A 13430-nucleotide genomic window follows, 5' to 3' on the forward strand; every position below is an offset into this window, starting at 1 on the left:
TCACTGGAATAAAGATTTTAATTGTCTCTGCTCACAGTAGAAGCAAGGCATACAGGCCCCCAACCCTTCTGCGCCACCCCTCTTCTCCCCTGTGCACTGTGTCTATGGCTGCGTGGAGGGGGTCGGGGAATCAGGTATTGTGGGCCAGGCCCAGATGTGGGCTCCCCTGCCCTCACTTCACCTAGTCTCTTTTCTTGTTCCCCTTCAGGTGACTATTTCTCCTCCCAATAAGTCACAGGGTAGCAAGGCTGAGGGAGGAGAGCATGGGGAGGGGAGGGGAGCAGGAATCCACAGCCCAGCCCGGCCTGAGTCCAGGTGGAGAGCAGGTGCATGTGCCTGTGTGTGTGTCCCTGTGCATGGCCGTGGGCTTGGCTCAGCCTGTAAGCTCTGAGATCCCCCCATGCCAGTCCCCTCTCAGAGGTCCTATCTGGTGTCTTCACTGGGGTCAGCACACCTGAGCTATTCAAACGACTTCCATCCTTTGGTGATGGGGCTGCTGTGGGCGAGGCTGAGGCCTGGCACCTCTGTGGCTTCTGGCACAGGGTAGGGAGGTGTGGAGGGATAGGAGAGGAGGCAGGTCAGCCTCGGGTGCTACTCCCCCGCTCCCCCAGGAGCCAGTAGGTCCGAACCTTGCCTTTGCCCTGGAGGGAAAAAGAAGAGGATGGGCTGGTGAGTGGCACATGCCCTTTCCCCAGTCAGATGAGAGGCTTAGGGATGGGAGTGGTGTTGGCTGCTTGAGAAGGGTAACTCCTTCTAGGACCCCAAAAGGTGGGGAGGACAGAGGCTTCCCCCTCTACCTTCATTTCTACATCTCCTCGAAGCTCCAGCTCGAAACCACCAAACTCCTCCAGGACAGCCTTGGTCTCAGAAGACAAGTGGATCTTCAGGGCTGGGTAGGACAGGGGAGAATGGAAGGTGAGCGATGTGAGACAGGAGAGCAGTAAAGTAGAGGCAAAAGAGACCAGGGACTGTGGGGGTGGACAGGTACCCTCTCTCCCTCTTTTCCCTCTCTAGCTCAGAGCAGCCCCACTCCCTGCATGTAGTGCGTGACATTAGCCTCTCACTTAGAACTCTGGAGCTGTGTAATCCAATACAGTAGCCACTAATCACGTGTGCCTGTTTCAACTTAAATTAATTTAAACTAAATACAGTTAAAAATTCAGGCTGGGTGCTGTGGCTTACACCTGTAATCCCAGCACTTTGGAAGGCTGAGGCAGGAGGATCACTTGAGGCCAGGAGTTCAAGACCAGCCTGGCCAATATGGCGAAACCCCATCTCTACTAAAAATACAAAAATTAGGCCAGGCGCGGTGGCTCAAGCCTGTAATCCCAGCACTTTGGGAGGCCGAGATGGGCGGATCACGAGGTCAGGAGATCGAGACCATCCTGGCTAACACGGAACCCCGTCTCTACTAAAAAATACAAAACACTAGCCGGGCGAGGTGGCGGGCGCCTGTAGTCCCAGCTACTTGGGAGGCTGAGGCTGGAGAATGGCATGAACCCGGGAGGCGGAGCTTGCAGTGAGCTGAGATCCGGCCACTGCACTCCAGCCTGGGCAACAGAGCGAGACTCCATCTCAAAAAAAAAAAAAAAAAAAATTAGCTGGGTGTGGTGGCTCACACCTGTAATTCCAGCTACTCAGGAGGCTGAGGCAGGAGAATCACTGGAACTTGGGAGGTGGAGGTTGCAGTGAGCCGAGATTGCACCACTGCACTCCATCCAGCCTGGGCAACAGAGCGAGACTCTGTCTCCAAAAAAAAAAAAAAAAAAAAATCAGGGCCTCATTTGCACCCGTCACATTTCCAGTGATCAGTAGCCACATGTGCCTAGAGGCTACTGCATTGGACAGCACAGAATACAGAGCATTTTCATGACTGCAGAACATCCTGTTGAACAGCACTCTGGAGTGTCACTGGGCTCAACACAGCATAGTGCTTAGGAGCTGGCAATTTGGATCCTGCACTGCCTCAGTATGAACCTCAGCTTGGATACTTGCTTGGGTATGTAATATAAATTCTCTCTGCTCCTTTTCCTAATCTGTAAAATGCTGATAGTGTCAGTACCTATCTCAAAACCTTGTTGTGATGATTAAATTCAACATCCATAAAGTATTCAAACAGAATGTGCTACCTAGGAAGCACTATGTAAATTGTTGCTTTCACGATTTAATAAATTATACCCTCATTTTGTGGCCGAGGACCTGAGGCCCAGGGTGATCTGCCCAAGTGGCTGAGGAGGTCAGTGATGGAGTGGGGCCCAATATTGCCACACCCTCTCTTTGACCACTGTCTGAACTCACGTCCTTACTTCTGGGGTTTGCATCAATCACAGTGGCCTTGTTGTGTTTAACAGTTTCTTTCTTTTCTTTTCTTTCTTTCTTTTTTTTTTTTTTTTTTTTGAGACAGTCTCTCTCTGTTGCCCAGGGGTGCAATCTCGAATCACTGCAACATCCACCTCCCGGGTTCAAGTGATTCTCATGTCTCAGCCTCCTGAGTAGCTGGGATTACAGGCACACGCCACCACGCCTGGCTAATGTTTTGTATTTTTAGTAGAGACAGGAGGTTCACCATGTTGGCCAGGCTAGTCTCCAATTTCTGGCCTCAAGTGATCTGCCTGCCTTGGCCTCCCAAAGTGCCGGGATTACAAGCGTCGCCGGCACCCAGAATGTTGAACAATTTCTGGCAATGTGCTCCTTGAGGACTGGACCTCAGCAAGGGGCTCTACTCTGACAGCTCCCAAAACAGTGCCCAGGGAATATCTGCCGAACTAGATCCCTCTGGGCTCCCAGAACTGGCTCCCAAGCAGCCTTTCTTTCACCATAAGGTTTAGATGGGGTCCACGTGAATTTCTCAGCTAACTCTGGGTCTGGATCATGTTACTATCCAAGGGCCTGGCATTCAGTAGTCACTCAATAAATGTTTACTGCATTGAATTATGTCGAATACAGTAGGAGGACGGAAGATAAACAGGAGGCAAGAGCAAGGGGCGGGTGGGAGCAAGAATTTATTAGGTGCCTACTGGGTACCAGGGTTTGTGCTAGGCTTCTTGCAATCCTGAGATAGACATCATTTTACAGATAATCAGCTAAGGCTTGGAAAAGTTAAATGACAATTATGTGGTAGACATTTTTTATGGATTTCTCACATAACCCCTGTGAGGTAGATTTTTTCCCCTCATTTTACAGATGAGGAAAACCATGGCTCAGAGAGGTATAGCAAACTGACACACAGCCAGCTGTGGAGCTGAGATTCACAGCCAAGTATGCTGGCTCTGAAGCCATCTTTACCACATCAAAGGTGGAGCAGAGGGTTTTTTCTCAGACAGTTTCACTCTTGTTGCCCAAGCTGGGGTGCATGGTGCCATCTTGGCTTACCGCAACCTCTGCCTCCCGGGTTTAAGCAATTCTCCTGCCTCAGCTTCCCGAGTAACTGGGATTACAGGTGCCTGCCAGCATGCCTGGCTAGTTTTTTGTATTTTTAGTAGAGACAGGATTTCATCATATTGGTCAGGCTGGTCTCGAACCCCCGACCTCAGGTGATCCACCCACCTCGGCCTCCCAAAGTGCTGGGATGACAGGTGTGAGTCACCGCGCCCAGCCCACAGAGGGTCTTAAAATAGGATTCCTGCTGGGAACTCTCCAACACTGGTCTGGAAATACTTTTACATCGTTTGACAAAGGGGCAGCAGGAACCTGAGTCTCTGATTACAGTCAAGGTGATGAGCCCAGGTTGAACTATTTATATTATGAGAAGGGGAACTTGGGAGGCTAAAGCGCTAGGAGCTGAAACGGGCTGTGCAGGCACAGGCTGCCCCAGGGTGGCGTTTCCCTTGGCCACCCTGCCCTCCCCATTCCCTCTAGAAGGGGGCACTGTACCTTCCCCATTAGACTCCATTCTTGAGGCTGTGTTGACTGTATCTCCAAAGAGACAGTAACGGGGCATCTTCAGTCCCACCACTCCAGCACACACGGGTCCTGGGAGGAGCAAGGGAAGGAGCAGAGCCCACCAGCGAGTGAGGGAGGGAGGGGTGTTAAGGGAGGTAGGTGGACAATCCAGGAGAGGCAGGAGGCAGGATCTGAGGTCCCAGCTCTGTGTGTGTGTGTGTGTGTGTGTGTGTGTGTGTGTGTGTGTGAGATAGAGAGAGAGAGAGATGAAAGGGTGAGGGGCTGGGCCAGGGGACAAGTTCCCTTGTGAAGCCTTGGCCTCTGGATGCCCGCCTGCACCTTCAGTGGCTTTACCTGTGTGGATGCCAATGCGCAAGCGCAGCTGCTCCTGCGGCCGGTGGCGGATTCGGAAGGAGCGCACAGCATCCAACAGAGCCAGGGCCATGCGGGCTACCTCGCAGGCGTGCAGCCGCCCGTTCCGCACAGGGAGCCCCGACACCACCATGTAGGCATCGCCAATTGTCTCCACCTGTGGGAGTGGCAAGGGGGTGAAGGACTTGAGGGCTGCAACTGTGCGGCTAGCCACACCGTCACACTGGGTGCAGCATCTGTCATTCTGTACCCTCATCTATCTTTGCTCATCCCCCATCCCACATGGGTTCTCTACCTGTTCCCGGGTCTCCCTGTGTCACTCTCTCCGCCTGTGTCCCCTGGTCTCCTCTCTTAAGACTCCACATCATTCTGCCTACGCCTCATCTTTTTCTGACCTTGTCCATGTCTGTCTGTCCCTTCCCATCCCCACTCCCACCCTCACCTTGTACACATCAAAGTTATCTATGACAGCATCAAAGCAAGTGTACAGGTCATTGAGCAGCGTCACCACCTGGAAGGGAAGAGAAGCTAAGAGAGACAGGAAGTAGGGGACCCCACCTGGGGTCAGGTGGGTAAAGCAGAACCAGAAGGCAGGTCTGGTGGGATCCAGACACTGAACCAGGCCAGCGTGCTTACCTGGCACCTGCAGCTGAACCCCAGCCTACCTGCATGGGCGTGCTCTCTGCCGACAGCGCCGTGAAACCCACAATGTCACTGAAGTAGATGGTAACGCTGTCAAAGGCTTCGGCCTGCACTGTCTCCCCACGCTTCAGCTGCTCAGCCACTGAGCTAAGGGGTCAGGGCAGGTGCAAGATCAGAATGGGGTGTCGGGACAGGGGCTTTGTTTGTGTGGGGGTCCCCAGACTCAGGCACTCACTGAGGCAGGATCTGGTAGAGCAGGGCCTCAGCCTTGCGCTTCTCCTCCAGGTACGCCTGGGTCCGCTCCTCCACCAGTTCCTCCAGATTGTTTGCATACTGCTCCATGCGGGACAGCAAGTTGTCCAGGATGTTGCTGCTGTTCTCTCTGGGGGCAGAGGGTGGCAGTGAGGGTGGTGAGAGAGGAGCAGCACAGCCTACCCGGGAGCGCCCACCCCTAGGCTCTCCCCTGGCTCAGGCTGCAGTGGGGTCTCTAGAGAGGCTCAGGGTTGAGGGCATAGCAGGATACTGGGGAGCAGGGGAAAACAAAAGGAAGAAAGTTCAATTCCTCTCTAAGACCCCAAGGTCAAGTATGAAGCTTCAGACATATGGACATTTTGTTCATCTTTGTTGAACCCAGTGAGTTAGAAGGAGGTAGAGAAGGTGGAGAATGACAAGGGTCAATTGTGGACAAAGTGATGGCCACAGAAGGGTGTGTCTGGAGGAACTGGGCCTGGTGGGCACAATGGGGAACGGAAATCAAGGGCTGGGCCAGGAGCTCCCATGGAGGGCCAAGAGCCTACAGGGCAGGAGGCAGGAGGCCCATCTACTCTACACACTGCTGAGAAGTCTAGAGGCCAGCAAGGGGAGTGGGCAGGAAGGGTGTGGGGTGTCAATGGTGGAGGGAAGGGGTATGAATGGCAGGGGACTGGGGGGACAGCTGAGTCATGCTGTATTTGTGAAGAGGGTCGTGAGGCTGTGGTGGTCTGGAGCAGACCATGTATACGGAGGAGGTGAGTGGTCTTCCTCTGCCACTGCTGGGATAAGCCAGAGCCAGAAGCGTTGGGTAAATGGCGGCTGTGGAGGAGGGACCTGGGGGATCCATGACAAACACCAGGGACCTGTTAAACTTGCGCAACGTCAGGCGGATCTGCTGGAATGGTGGCCTCTCCTGTGGGTCCTCAGCCCAGCACCGCTGCATCAGCAGTCCCAACTCCTCCAGGTGACTCTGCAGGGCCAGGGAGGGCCGGAAGGGGGGCTGCTCACCCCGAGTCACCCGCTCGATGATCTCTGTATTGGGGGGTAGGGGAGCTGAGGGGTGGAGCCACTAGGCCAAGGGCCTAGTGAGAGACTGGGACAACCAGCTGGGATGGCAGGGGAAGTCCAAGACCAAGGCATGGGGGCGGGGGACTGGTCACTGGCAGCAATGGGTCAAAGGGTGGTGACTGAGCCCCATTCCAGAAGGAAGATGTGGTGGTGCTGCCAGGGGACCCTCTCCCTGGGGCTGGGGTTCTTTGAGACTGTGGCCGGGGTTCTTTGAGACTGTGGCTGGGTTTAAGGAAGGCGTGGTCCTCTCACCTTTGGGGCTGAGGTCCAAACCTTCCACATGGAAGACCCCACTCCTCAGGGCAATCTCCTGAAGGATGATCCCAAAGCTGTATATGTCACCAGCCTGGGAGCCCCGCACAGGGGGTGAAGCCATTCGCAGGAGCTCAGGGGCCGTCCACAGCTTTTCTGTGGGTCAGAGGTCGGTGGTCACCGAGTGAGGGAGCCCAAAGCTAAGGGGTGAGGGGGAAACAAGGATGTGGCCGAAACTGATCTGGATGCATCACAGAGTGTTAGAGCTAGAGGAGGCCTTAGAGACCACTTTGTCTGGCTTTCCTTTTCATGGGTGAATGAATTGAGGCTGGAGTCAGGACAAGCATGCCCAAGCCCATCAGAGGCCTTGCATCAGTCTCCCTGCTGGGTGGTGCTGGGGGCAGGTGTTAGGGTTCAAGAGTCGAAGCTCACTGGCATAAAGGGTGTGTCCTTGCTCTGGGTCCAGGTCTCTGAAGCTCTCCAGCCCATAGTCGGTGATCTTGAGCACAAAGCGCCCATCTACCACGCAGTTGGATGACTTGAGGTTCCCATGGGAGCAGATAGCCCCATTGTGTAGAAACAGCATGCCCTGGAAACGTGAGTGGGCAGAGGTCTTGGCCATGAGTGGGACCTACACCCGTGGCCAGGAGAAGCATGCCTGGCCCCTCCCCTACACATCCAATAGGTGCTTAGGGGCATACCTTGACGATGTCATTGGTGAGCGAGTACCGGAACATCCAGTCCAGGGTGATGCTCTCATTCTCCAGAATGTCCTACTGGGGCAGTAAGAGTCAGACCAATCCCCTGCAGACCCCCCTGGGAGTTGGAGGAGGGTGCAGGGTCCTACTGATGAGAACTGGTAGAACAGGACAAAACTTTGGATTGGCTCTAGTGCCACTGCCCTCCCCCAACTCCCATTTTACACATGGAGCCAGAAAGGTCAGAAAGCGGGTGAGGCATGCCTGGGGTCTTATGGCCAGTCAGGGGCAGAGCCAGGGCTAGAATCCAGGTTTCTTGACACCCCTTGTCCCCCTCACCTGCAGGCTCCCACGGGGACAGTACTCTGTGAGGATGCAGATATTGGGGGGGTCGGTGCAGGCTCCCACAAACCTGGTCAGGTGTTCATTCTGCACATCCCGCATCTGCAAGTGGGACCAGCATCCAGAGCTTGACAGAGACCTCACTCGTCACCAAGCTGCTCATTAGCCTCAGGGACCCTCACTCTTCTTAACTCCTTACTCATTTTCTGCAACCATCACTAGGATCTTCCCTGGTGATTCCCACCCATGTCCTTTAGCCCACCCTCCCCAGAATCTGCTCCTACTCCCTCTGCCTCCTAAGCTCTCTCTCCCCCAGGGACATCACATATGGCCCCTCAAGATTCCTCCAGGTTATCTCCAGTGGTCTCTTCTCCAAGCTTAGGATCCCCCCATCCCACCCACAAAATGAAGGTCCATCCCAGGGCTCCAGTCCCTGCCTCTTTCTTGGGGTACCCTGAGGTCCCTCCATAACTAGTTCTGTTGGCCAGTCTCCCTTGTGTCCCCATGGGCCCCTTCTCCATGCCACTGCCTCACTCCCCACATTACATGCTTCAGTTCAAACAGGACTTTTCGTGTCAGCTCAATGCGTTTACGGTTCACACGTTTCACAGCCACGAGGTTGCCCTGGGCATGGAATGGAGACTGTCACTGTGAAGAGCATGGTCCCATGTCCTGGGAATTCCAGCTGCTCCCGACAGCCCATCCCTGCCCTCAGGACCCTCACTTGTTCCCAATAGCCCACCCCCAGGGCCTCCATCTGCTGCTCCCCACCAGCTTACTCCTTCCCTCAGAACCCCCCACCAGTCCTCCATCAGAGTACACTCCTGCCCCAGTCCCAAGGCCCAGTGATCTTTCCCCAGGCCCACCTTATAATATGCTGTCTTGGCAAAGACTTGGAACTGGCCCTCTGTGGTTAGCAGGGAGCCATAATTGGAGCCTCTCTGAAAGGAGGGAGAGCAGGAGGAATGGTCAACCGGTGGGCCCAGTCTGCATCCTGATTGCTTGTGCTCTGGTCTTTATTACCCTGCCTTATCCTGCCTTATCTTTGTGCTCTTTTTGATGTTGGGTTTTTTTTTGAGATGTAGTATCGCTGTGTCGTCCAGGCTGAAGTGCAGCAGCGCTATCCTAGCTCACTGCCGCCTCAGACTCTTGGACTCAGATGATCCTTTCACCTCAGCCTACAGAGTAGCTGGGACTACAGGCATGTGCCACCATGCCTGGCTAATCTTTGTATTATTTGTAGAGATGATGTCTTGCTATGTTGCCCAGGCTGGTCTTGAACTCCCAGGCACAAGCAATCCTCCTGCCTCGGTCTCCCAATGTGCTGGGATTGCAGATGTAAGCCACCGTGCCTGGCCCGCCCTGCTTTATGTTCCACATCATGAAATCTCCTCATTTCCTTTTTTTTTTTTTTTTTTTTTTTTTTTGAGACGGAGTCTCACTCTGCCGCCTGGGCTGGAGTGCAGTGGCCGGATCTCAGCTCACTGCAAGCTCCGCCTCCCGGGTTCATGCCATTCTCCAGCCTCAGTCTCCCAAGTAGCTGGGACTACAGGCGCCTGCCACCTCGCCAGGCTAGTTTTTTGTATTTTTTTAGTAGAGACGGGGTTTCACCATGTTAGCCAGGATGGTCTTGATCTCCTGACCTTGTGATCCGCCCGTCTCGGCCTCCCAAAGTGCTGGGATTACAGGCTTGAGCCACCGCGCCCGGCCGCTTTTTTTTTTTTTTTAAATGTGTTTTCACAGGTACTGTCTCCTCTGATCTTTAAAAGAGCCCTGTGAGGGAGGCTCTGCAGCTGTAATCATCATCTGAAACAGTCTCGGAGAGGGACTATGAGTCGCTCAAGGTCACACAGCAAGTGAAAGCAGAGCTGGGACTAGAATCCTGCTCCCTTCCCTACCCCTCAGGCACTGCCCCTTGTACCTAGCTGTCCTTTATTGCCCCCCAACACAAACACTAGCGTTCTTACCCCGCTCAGGGTCAGCCGGCTGCCTGCACTCCGCAGGTGCCTCTCAAGGCTACTGGGCTCAACGTCCTCCCAGCGCACCCGCCACAGCTCCGAGGCCAGTTCCTTCTCCAGCTGCATCTTCCTGGGGTACGAAGGTTGTATCTGAGCCCGTGGCTGAGCCCCTGACCCAGGGCAGGGTGCTCAGCAGCCCCTCCTCAGAGCCGTGGGACCACACCATGATGCGTGGTCAGAGATGGAGGGGGAATTATGTACTCTGGACCGAGAATCAGGATGGCTGGGGGAAATTCTGCCTCACTGGGGACCTTGGGGGAATCACCTCAATGTCCTTATTTGGGAATGAGGCCTCAATATCTATTTCATTCTTAACTATTATAAGAATGAAAAGAAAGTGTGTGTGAGGCCAGGTGCGGTGGCTCATGCCTGTAATCCCAACACTTTGGGAGGCCGAGGCGGGCAGATCATGAGGTCAAGAGATCGAAACTATCCTGGCCAACATGGTGAAACTCTGTCTCTACTAAAAATACAAAAATTAGCTGAGCGTGGTGGCATGCACCTGCAGTCCCAGCTACATGGGAGGCTGAGGCAGGAGAATCGCTTGAACCTGGGAGGCGGAGGTTGCAGTGAGTCGAGATCATGCCACTGCACTCCAGTCTGGCGACAGAGCGAGACTCCATCTCAAAAAAAAAAAAAAAGAAAAAGAAAAAGAAAAAAGAAATAGTATACGTGGAAGTGCTTGGCATATATTTTATGTTCAACCAGCAGTGATTTTCTCCCCTCCTTCTTTGCTTTCGTATATCATTAACTCCTCCTGTACTTCATTTTAGCCTCCACTGAACGGCAGGAACAGGGCTCATTTAGCTCCCCTCTCCACTCTAGGTTGGGCACCTGGCACACACCAGGGCTCACCACCCTTCTCAACTAACATGGGCATGATCCCAAGGTTCAGAACATTGCTTCCCATCTGGCCTGCAAGAGTAGCAAGGGAAACCAGTCTACACCCCTATGATGTCACGCATCAACTTCTCTGCTTCTTGGATCTCTCTGACTCTCCTTGGCCATTCCTATCCTTGTCTCCTCCCCTCGCCTGCCATTCCCTTCTCTTTCTCTCTCCTCTGGCTTTTAAGCCTCCTTTCTTTCTCATCTCCCTTAGTTTTCCCCTGCTGTCCGTTCACCCCTGCCCCCTTCCCTCTGGGTCCCCACCACCTCCTCTGCTATTGGTTCTCCGGGTCCTCCAGCCTCACTCAGCCCCCCACATCACAGCTCACCTGTATATGAAGAAGGAGACAATCAGAATGCTGAGCAGGGAGAGGCTGCCCACCAAAGCCAGCACCTCCAGGGTAGAAAGGTGATCTGCAGGAGAGAGTCCATATTGCAGCAAGAGAGATTTGGGTTAGACAGCAGGAGGAAGAACTTTCTAATAGTCCATCAGTGAACTGGGATGATGGATGAAGGGGAGAAAAAGGCAGGAATCATTCTCCAGGAAGCCCTCAGCGTGGGACAGGAGCACCTACTCAACTGTGCTTAGGGGAAGGATGCAGTATCTCCAGGATGGAGGCCTGGAAGGCAAGGGGCAGTCACCTTGGTTGCATGCTGGGTCTTCGTTGTCAAAGCCACATTTGGGGATGTCAGGAGGAGGGTACCCCAGAGGCCAGTTCAGTTTGCGCCCTGACACAGCCACCAGCTCTTGGGAAGTCCCATTGTAGTTCAGTACAACCTAAGGGAGAGCAGGAGTGGTGGCTAGGCCAGGGCCTGTGGGGAAGGCCTGCTGTGCAGTGCAGCAGTCTCACCTCCCACCTACCCCAGCTCTGCTTCCAGAGCCTATATGTATCTGGGTTGTCACCTGCTTACCAAGCCCCTGCTGCAACTGGATACAGGACCTCATACCACACACATATTATTCAAGTGGAAACACCTGAAAACTATCAAGGGATTTATAAAGAAAACTCCATTTAGAACCCGATGTCTACACTCAGGGGGTTTATAATCTTGGTTGAAGCACCAACCAAGCACTGATTTTTCTCTACCTATTTTCTTGGTAGAAAACAGAAGGTAGTGTCCACCTCAGCCTACATTCCCAGGCCCAGTCCATGTGCCCCTCTTCCAGGAGGCCTTCTCTGGATGACCTGTCCCTTGCCACCATTGGCCTCAGCACCTTCCTGTCTCCACTCAATTGCAGAGTTATGTAATGTGCGTCCTTCACCACCCTGTCTCTGCTGGGAGGTGGTCCTGCTGCCTCCTTTCGGGGCTCCCCGAGGGCAGGGTTGTGCTCCTTCCTCAGGCATGGGGCTCCCCAAGTGTGATGCCTGTGGGTCCCTATCATTCTGGTGGCTTCCCCAGACTGGAGCTGGGTCTGTTTTATCCAGGGCTCTCGTAAGTGTCCAGGCACGGTAGAATGGCTACAGGATAAACAGGTGCCCTGGCAGGGCTGTGGGGAGGGAAGTGGGAGGGTGAGATGTCATTTGGAATTGGCACTGTCTTCTGGGTGCACAAACTTACCCTGAAGGCACCAGTCTCGGGATCCATATCCCAGAGGGAGAAGTCTGTTTCCCGATCGCCACTGCTATCAATTTTTAGGTATCCTGTCACACCTGAGGACATGGGGGAAGACGATTATGTTTGAGAGAATGGAAGTTCAGGGGTGCCCCACTTCATCTCTTCATCCTCTAATCTTTTTTGTCTTGCCTTCCAAACATATATGTATACAGAATGATAGTAAATGGTAAAAGGGCTGGGCACTGTGGCTCACACTTGTAATCCCAGCACTTTGGGAGGCTGAGGTGGGCAGATCACCTGAGGTCAGGAGCTCAAGACCAGCCTGACCAACGTGGTGAAACCCTGTCTCTACTAAAAAAAGAAAAAAGAAAAAAAAAATTAGACAGGCATTGGTGGAGGGCACCTGTAATCCCAGCTACTCAAGAGGCTGAGGCAGGAGAATCGCTTGAACCTGGGAGGTGGAGGTTGAAGCGAGCTGAGATCGCACCACTGCCCTCCAGTCTTGGGGACAGAGTAAGACTCCATCTCAAAAAAAAAAAAAAAAAGTAAAAGAATTCAGTGCCCAGCAGGGATGATTGAGATTGGACACTTAGTAGGACTTCTGAGGGATGGGCCTGAATAAAAGCTGTGGAGGAAAAGGCTGGTGTGCATAGGTAACTGTGCTGCAGGGCAATAGGCTTCTCATGGCTTTACACTGGGCACCTGGGATTCATCCCCCAAGGCAGCCCATTCCAACCACCTCCAGGCCCTGACCTTGAAAGCTTCGGTTCCACATCCGCTGAGTGATGTTCTCCCCATCAGTAACAGTTCCCCCATGTGCCAGAGTCTCCGTCACTGCCTGGATATAGAGCAGGAGCCCATCGTGGAAGGATGCTGGGATGGTGTTCACCTGTAGGGGCAAACAGAGGTTGGCTGGGGTGGGCGTATGAAGGGTATGGAGGTGGGAGCTGTGGGGAAGGGAACGAGAGGCACTGGGATTTTGGAAGAGGATGGGAGAAAATAACACCGCTACATCACAGGGAGATTTTACTATTTAAATGATGCCTTTGGATTAGCATCACGTCCTGAATCCTGCTAGGTAGACAGGGCAGGATGTATCGTCTCCATATTACTGATGATGACCTGAGTTTCAGAGGCTGAACTTGCCAGTGTCCTCCTCCATCATCTCGAGAGACATGGAACAATGGGAAGGGAGGGAAGGGGAGAACTGGGAATAGGGAAGGATGGAGGCTGGCAGAGGGTCATGGAGTGGGGGCTGGAGGTCCACGCTGGAGGGTCCCGGGACCCCTTCTTACCAGGCCATCCTCCATGGTGAAGTTGAACTGCTCACGAGCCAGGTGTTTTAGCTGCTTCAGGAATTCCAAGTACTCGGGATTATCTGGCTCTTTATATGTAATGATTTTGGCAGCCTGAGGAAGGTGTCAGTGGAGGGCAGAGAGTTGGGAGCTGACTCTATCCCCTC

The 13430-nt window shown here is 53.6% G+C and overlaps 1 protein-coding gene across 4 annotated transcripts in view; it reads right to left on the reverse strand.

Annotated features, from left to right (window-relative positions):
• The window catches only part of NPR1 (natriuretic peptide receptor 1), a 15888-nt gene continuing 2458 nt past the window's right edge, over window positions 1-13430 (reverse strand). Inside the window, exons 3-22 of one of the 4 annotated variants that reach the window (XR_012414531.1) lie at window positions 13264-13377; window positions 12722-12857; window positions 11972-12063; window positions 11054-11189; window positions 10741-10825; window positions 9476-9596; window positions 8375-8449; window positions 8055-8132; window positions 7506-7610; window positions 7170-7241; window positions 6901-7057; window positions 6469-6668; window positions 6012-6180; window positions 5132-5278; window positions 4920-5043; window positions 4697-4765; window positions 4237-4411; window positions 3874-3972; window positions 798-889; window positions 1-641 (exon numbers count right to left, since the gene is read on the reverse strand). Coding sequence is in view for 2 of the 4 variants with exons in the window: in XM_005541752.4 (XP_005541809.1) it covers window positions 579-641; window positions 798-889; window positions 3874-3972; window positions 4237-4411; window positions 4697-4765; window positions 4920-5043; window positions 5132-5278; window positions 6012-6180; window positions 6469-6624; window positions 6901-7057; window positions 7170-7241; window positions 7506-7610; window positions 8055-8132; window positions 8375-8449; window positions 9476-9596; window positions 10741-10825; window positions 11054-11189; window positions 11972-12063; window positions 12722-12857; window positions 13264-13377 (2265 nt within the window). In the remaining 2 variants the exon portion in view is untranslated. The remainder of the gene's footprint in view (window positions 642-797; window positions 890-3873; window positions 3973-4236; window positions 4412-4696; window positions 4766-4919; window positions 5044-5131; window positions 5279-6011; window positions 6181-6468; window positions 6669-6900; window positions 7058-7169; window positions 7242-7505; window positions 7611-8054; window positions 8133-8374; window positions 8450-9475; window positions 9597-10740; window positions 10826-11053; window positions 11190-11971; window positions 12064-12721; window positions 12858-13263; window positions 13378-13430) is intronic. The other 3 variants (XM_005541752.4, XR_012414532.1, XM_005541753.4) reach the window with 3 other exon arrangements.

This window comes from Macaca fascicularis, chromosome 1, assembly GCF_037993035.2.
Source record: "Macaca fascicularis isolate 582-1 chromosome 1, T2T-MFA8v1.1".
Classification (NCBI taxonomy): domain Eukaryota; kingdom Metazoa; phylum Chordata; class Mammalia; order Primates; family Cercopithecidae; genus Macaca; species Macaca fascicularis.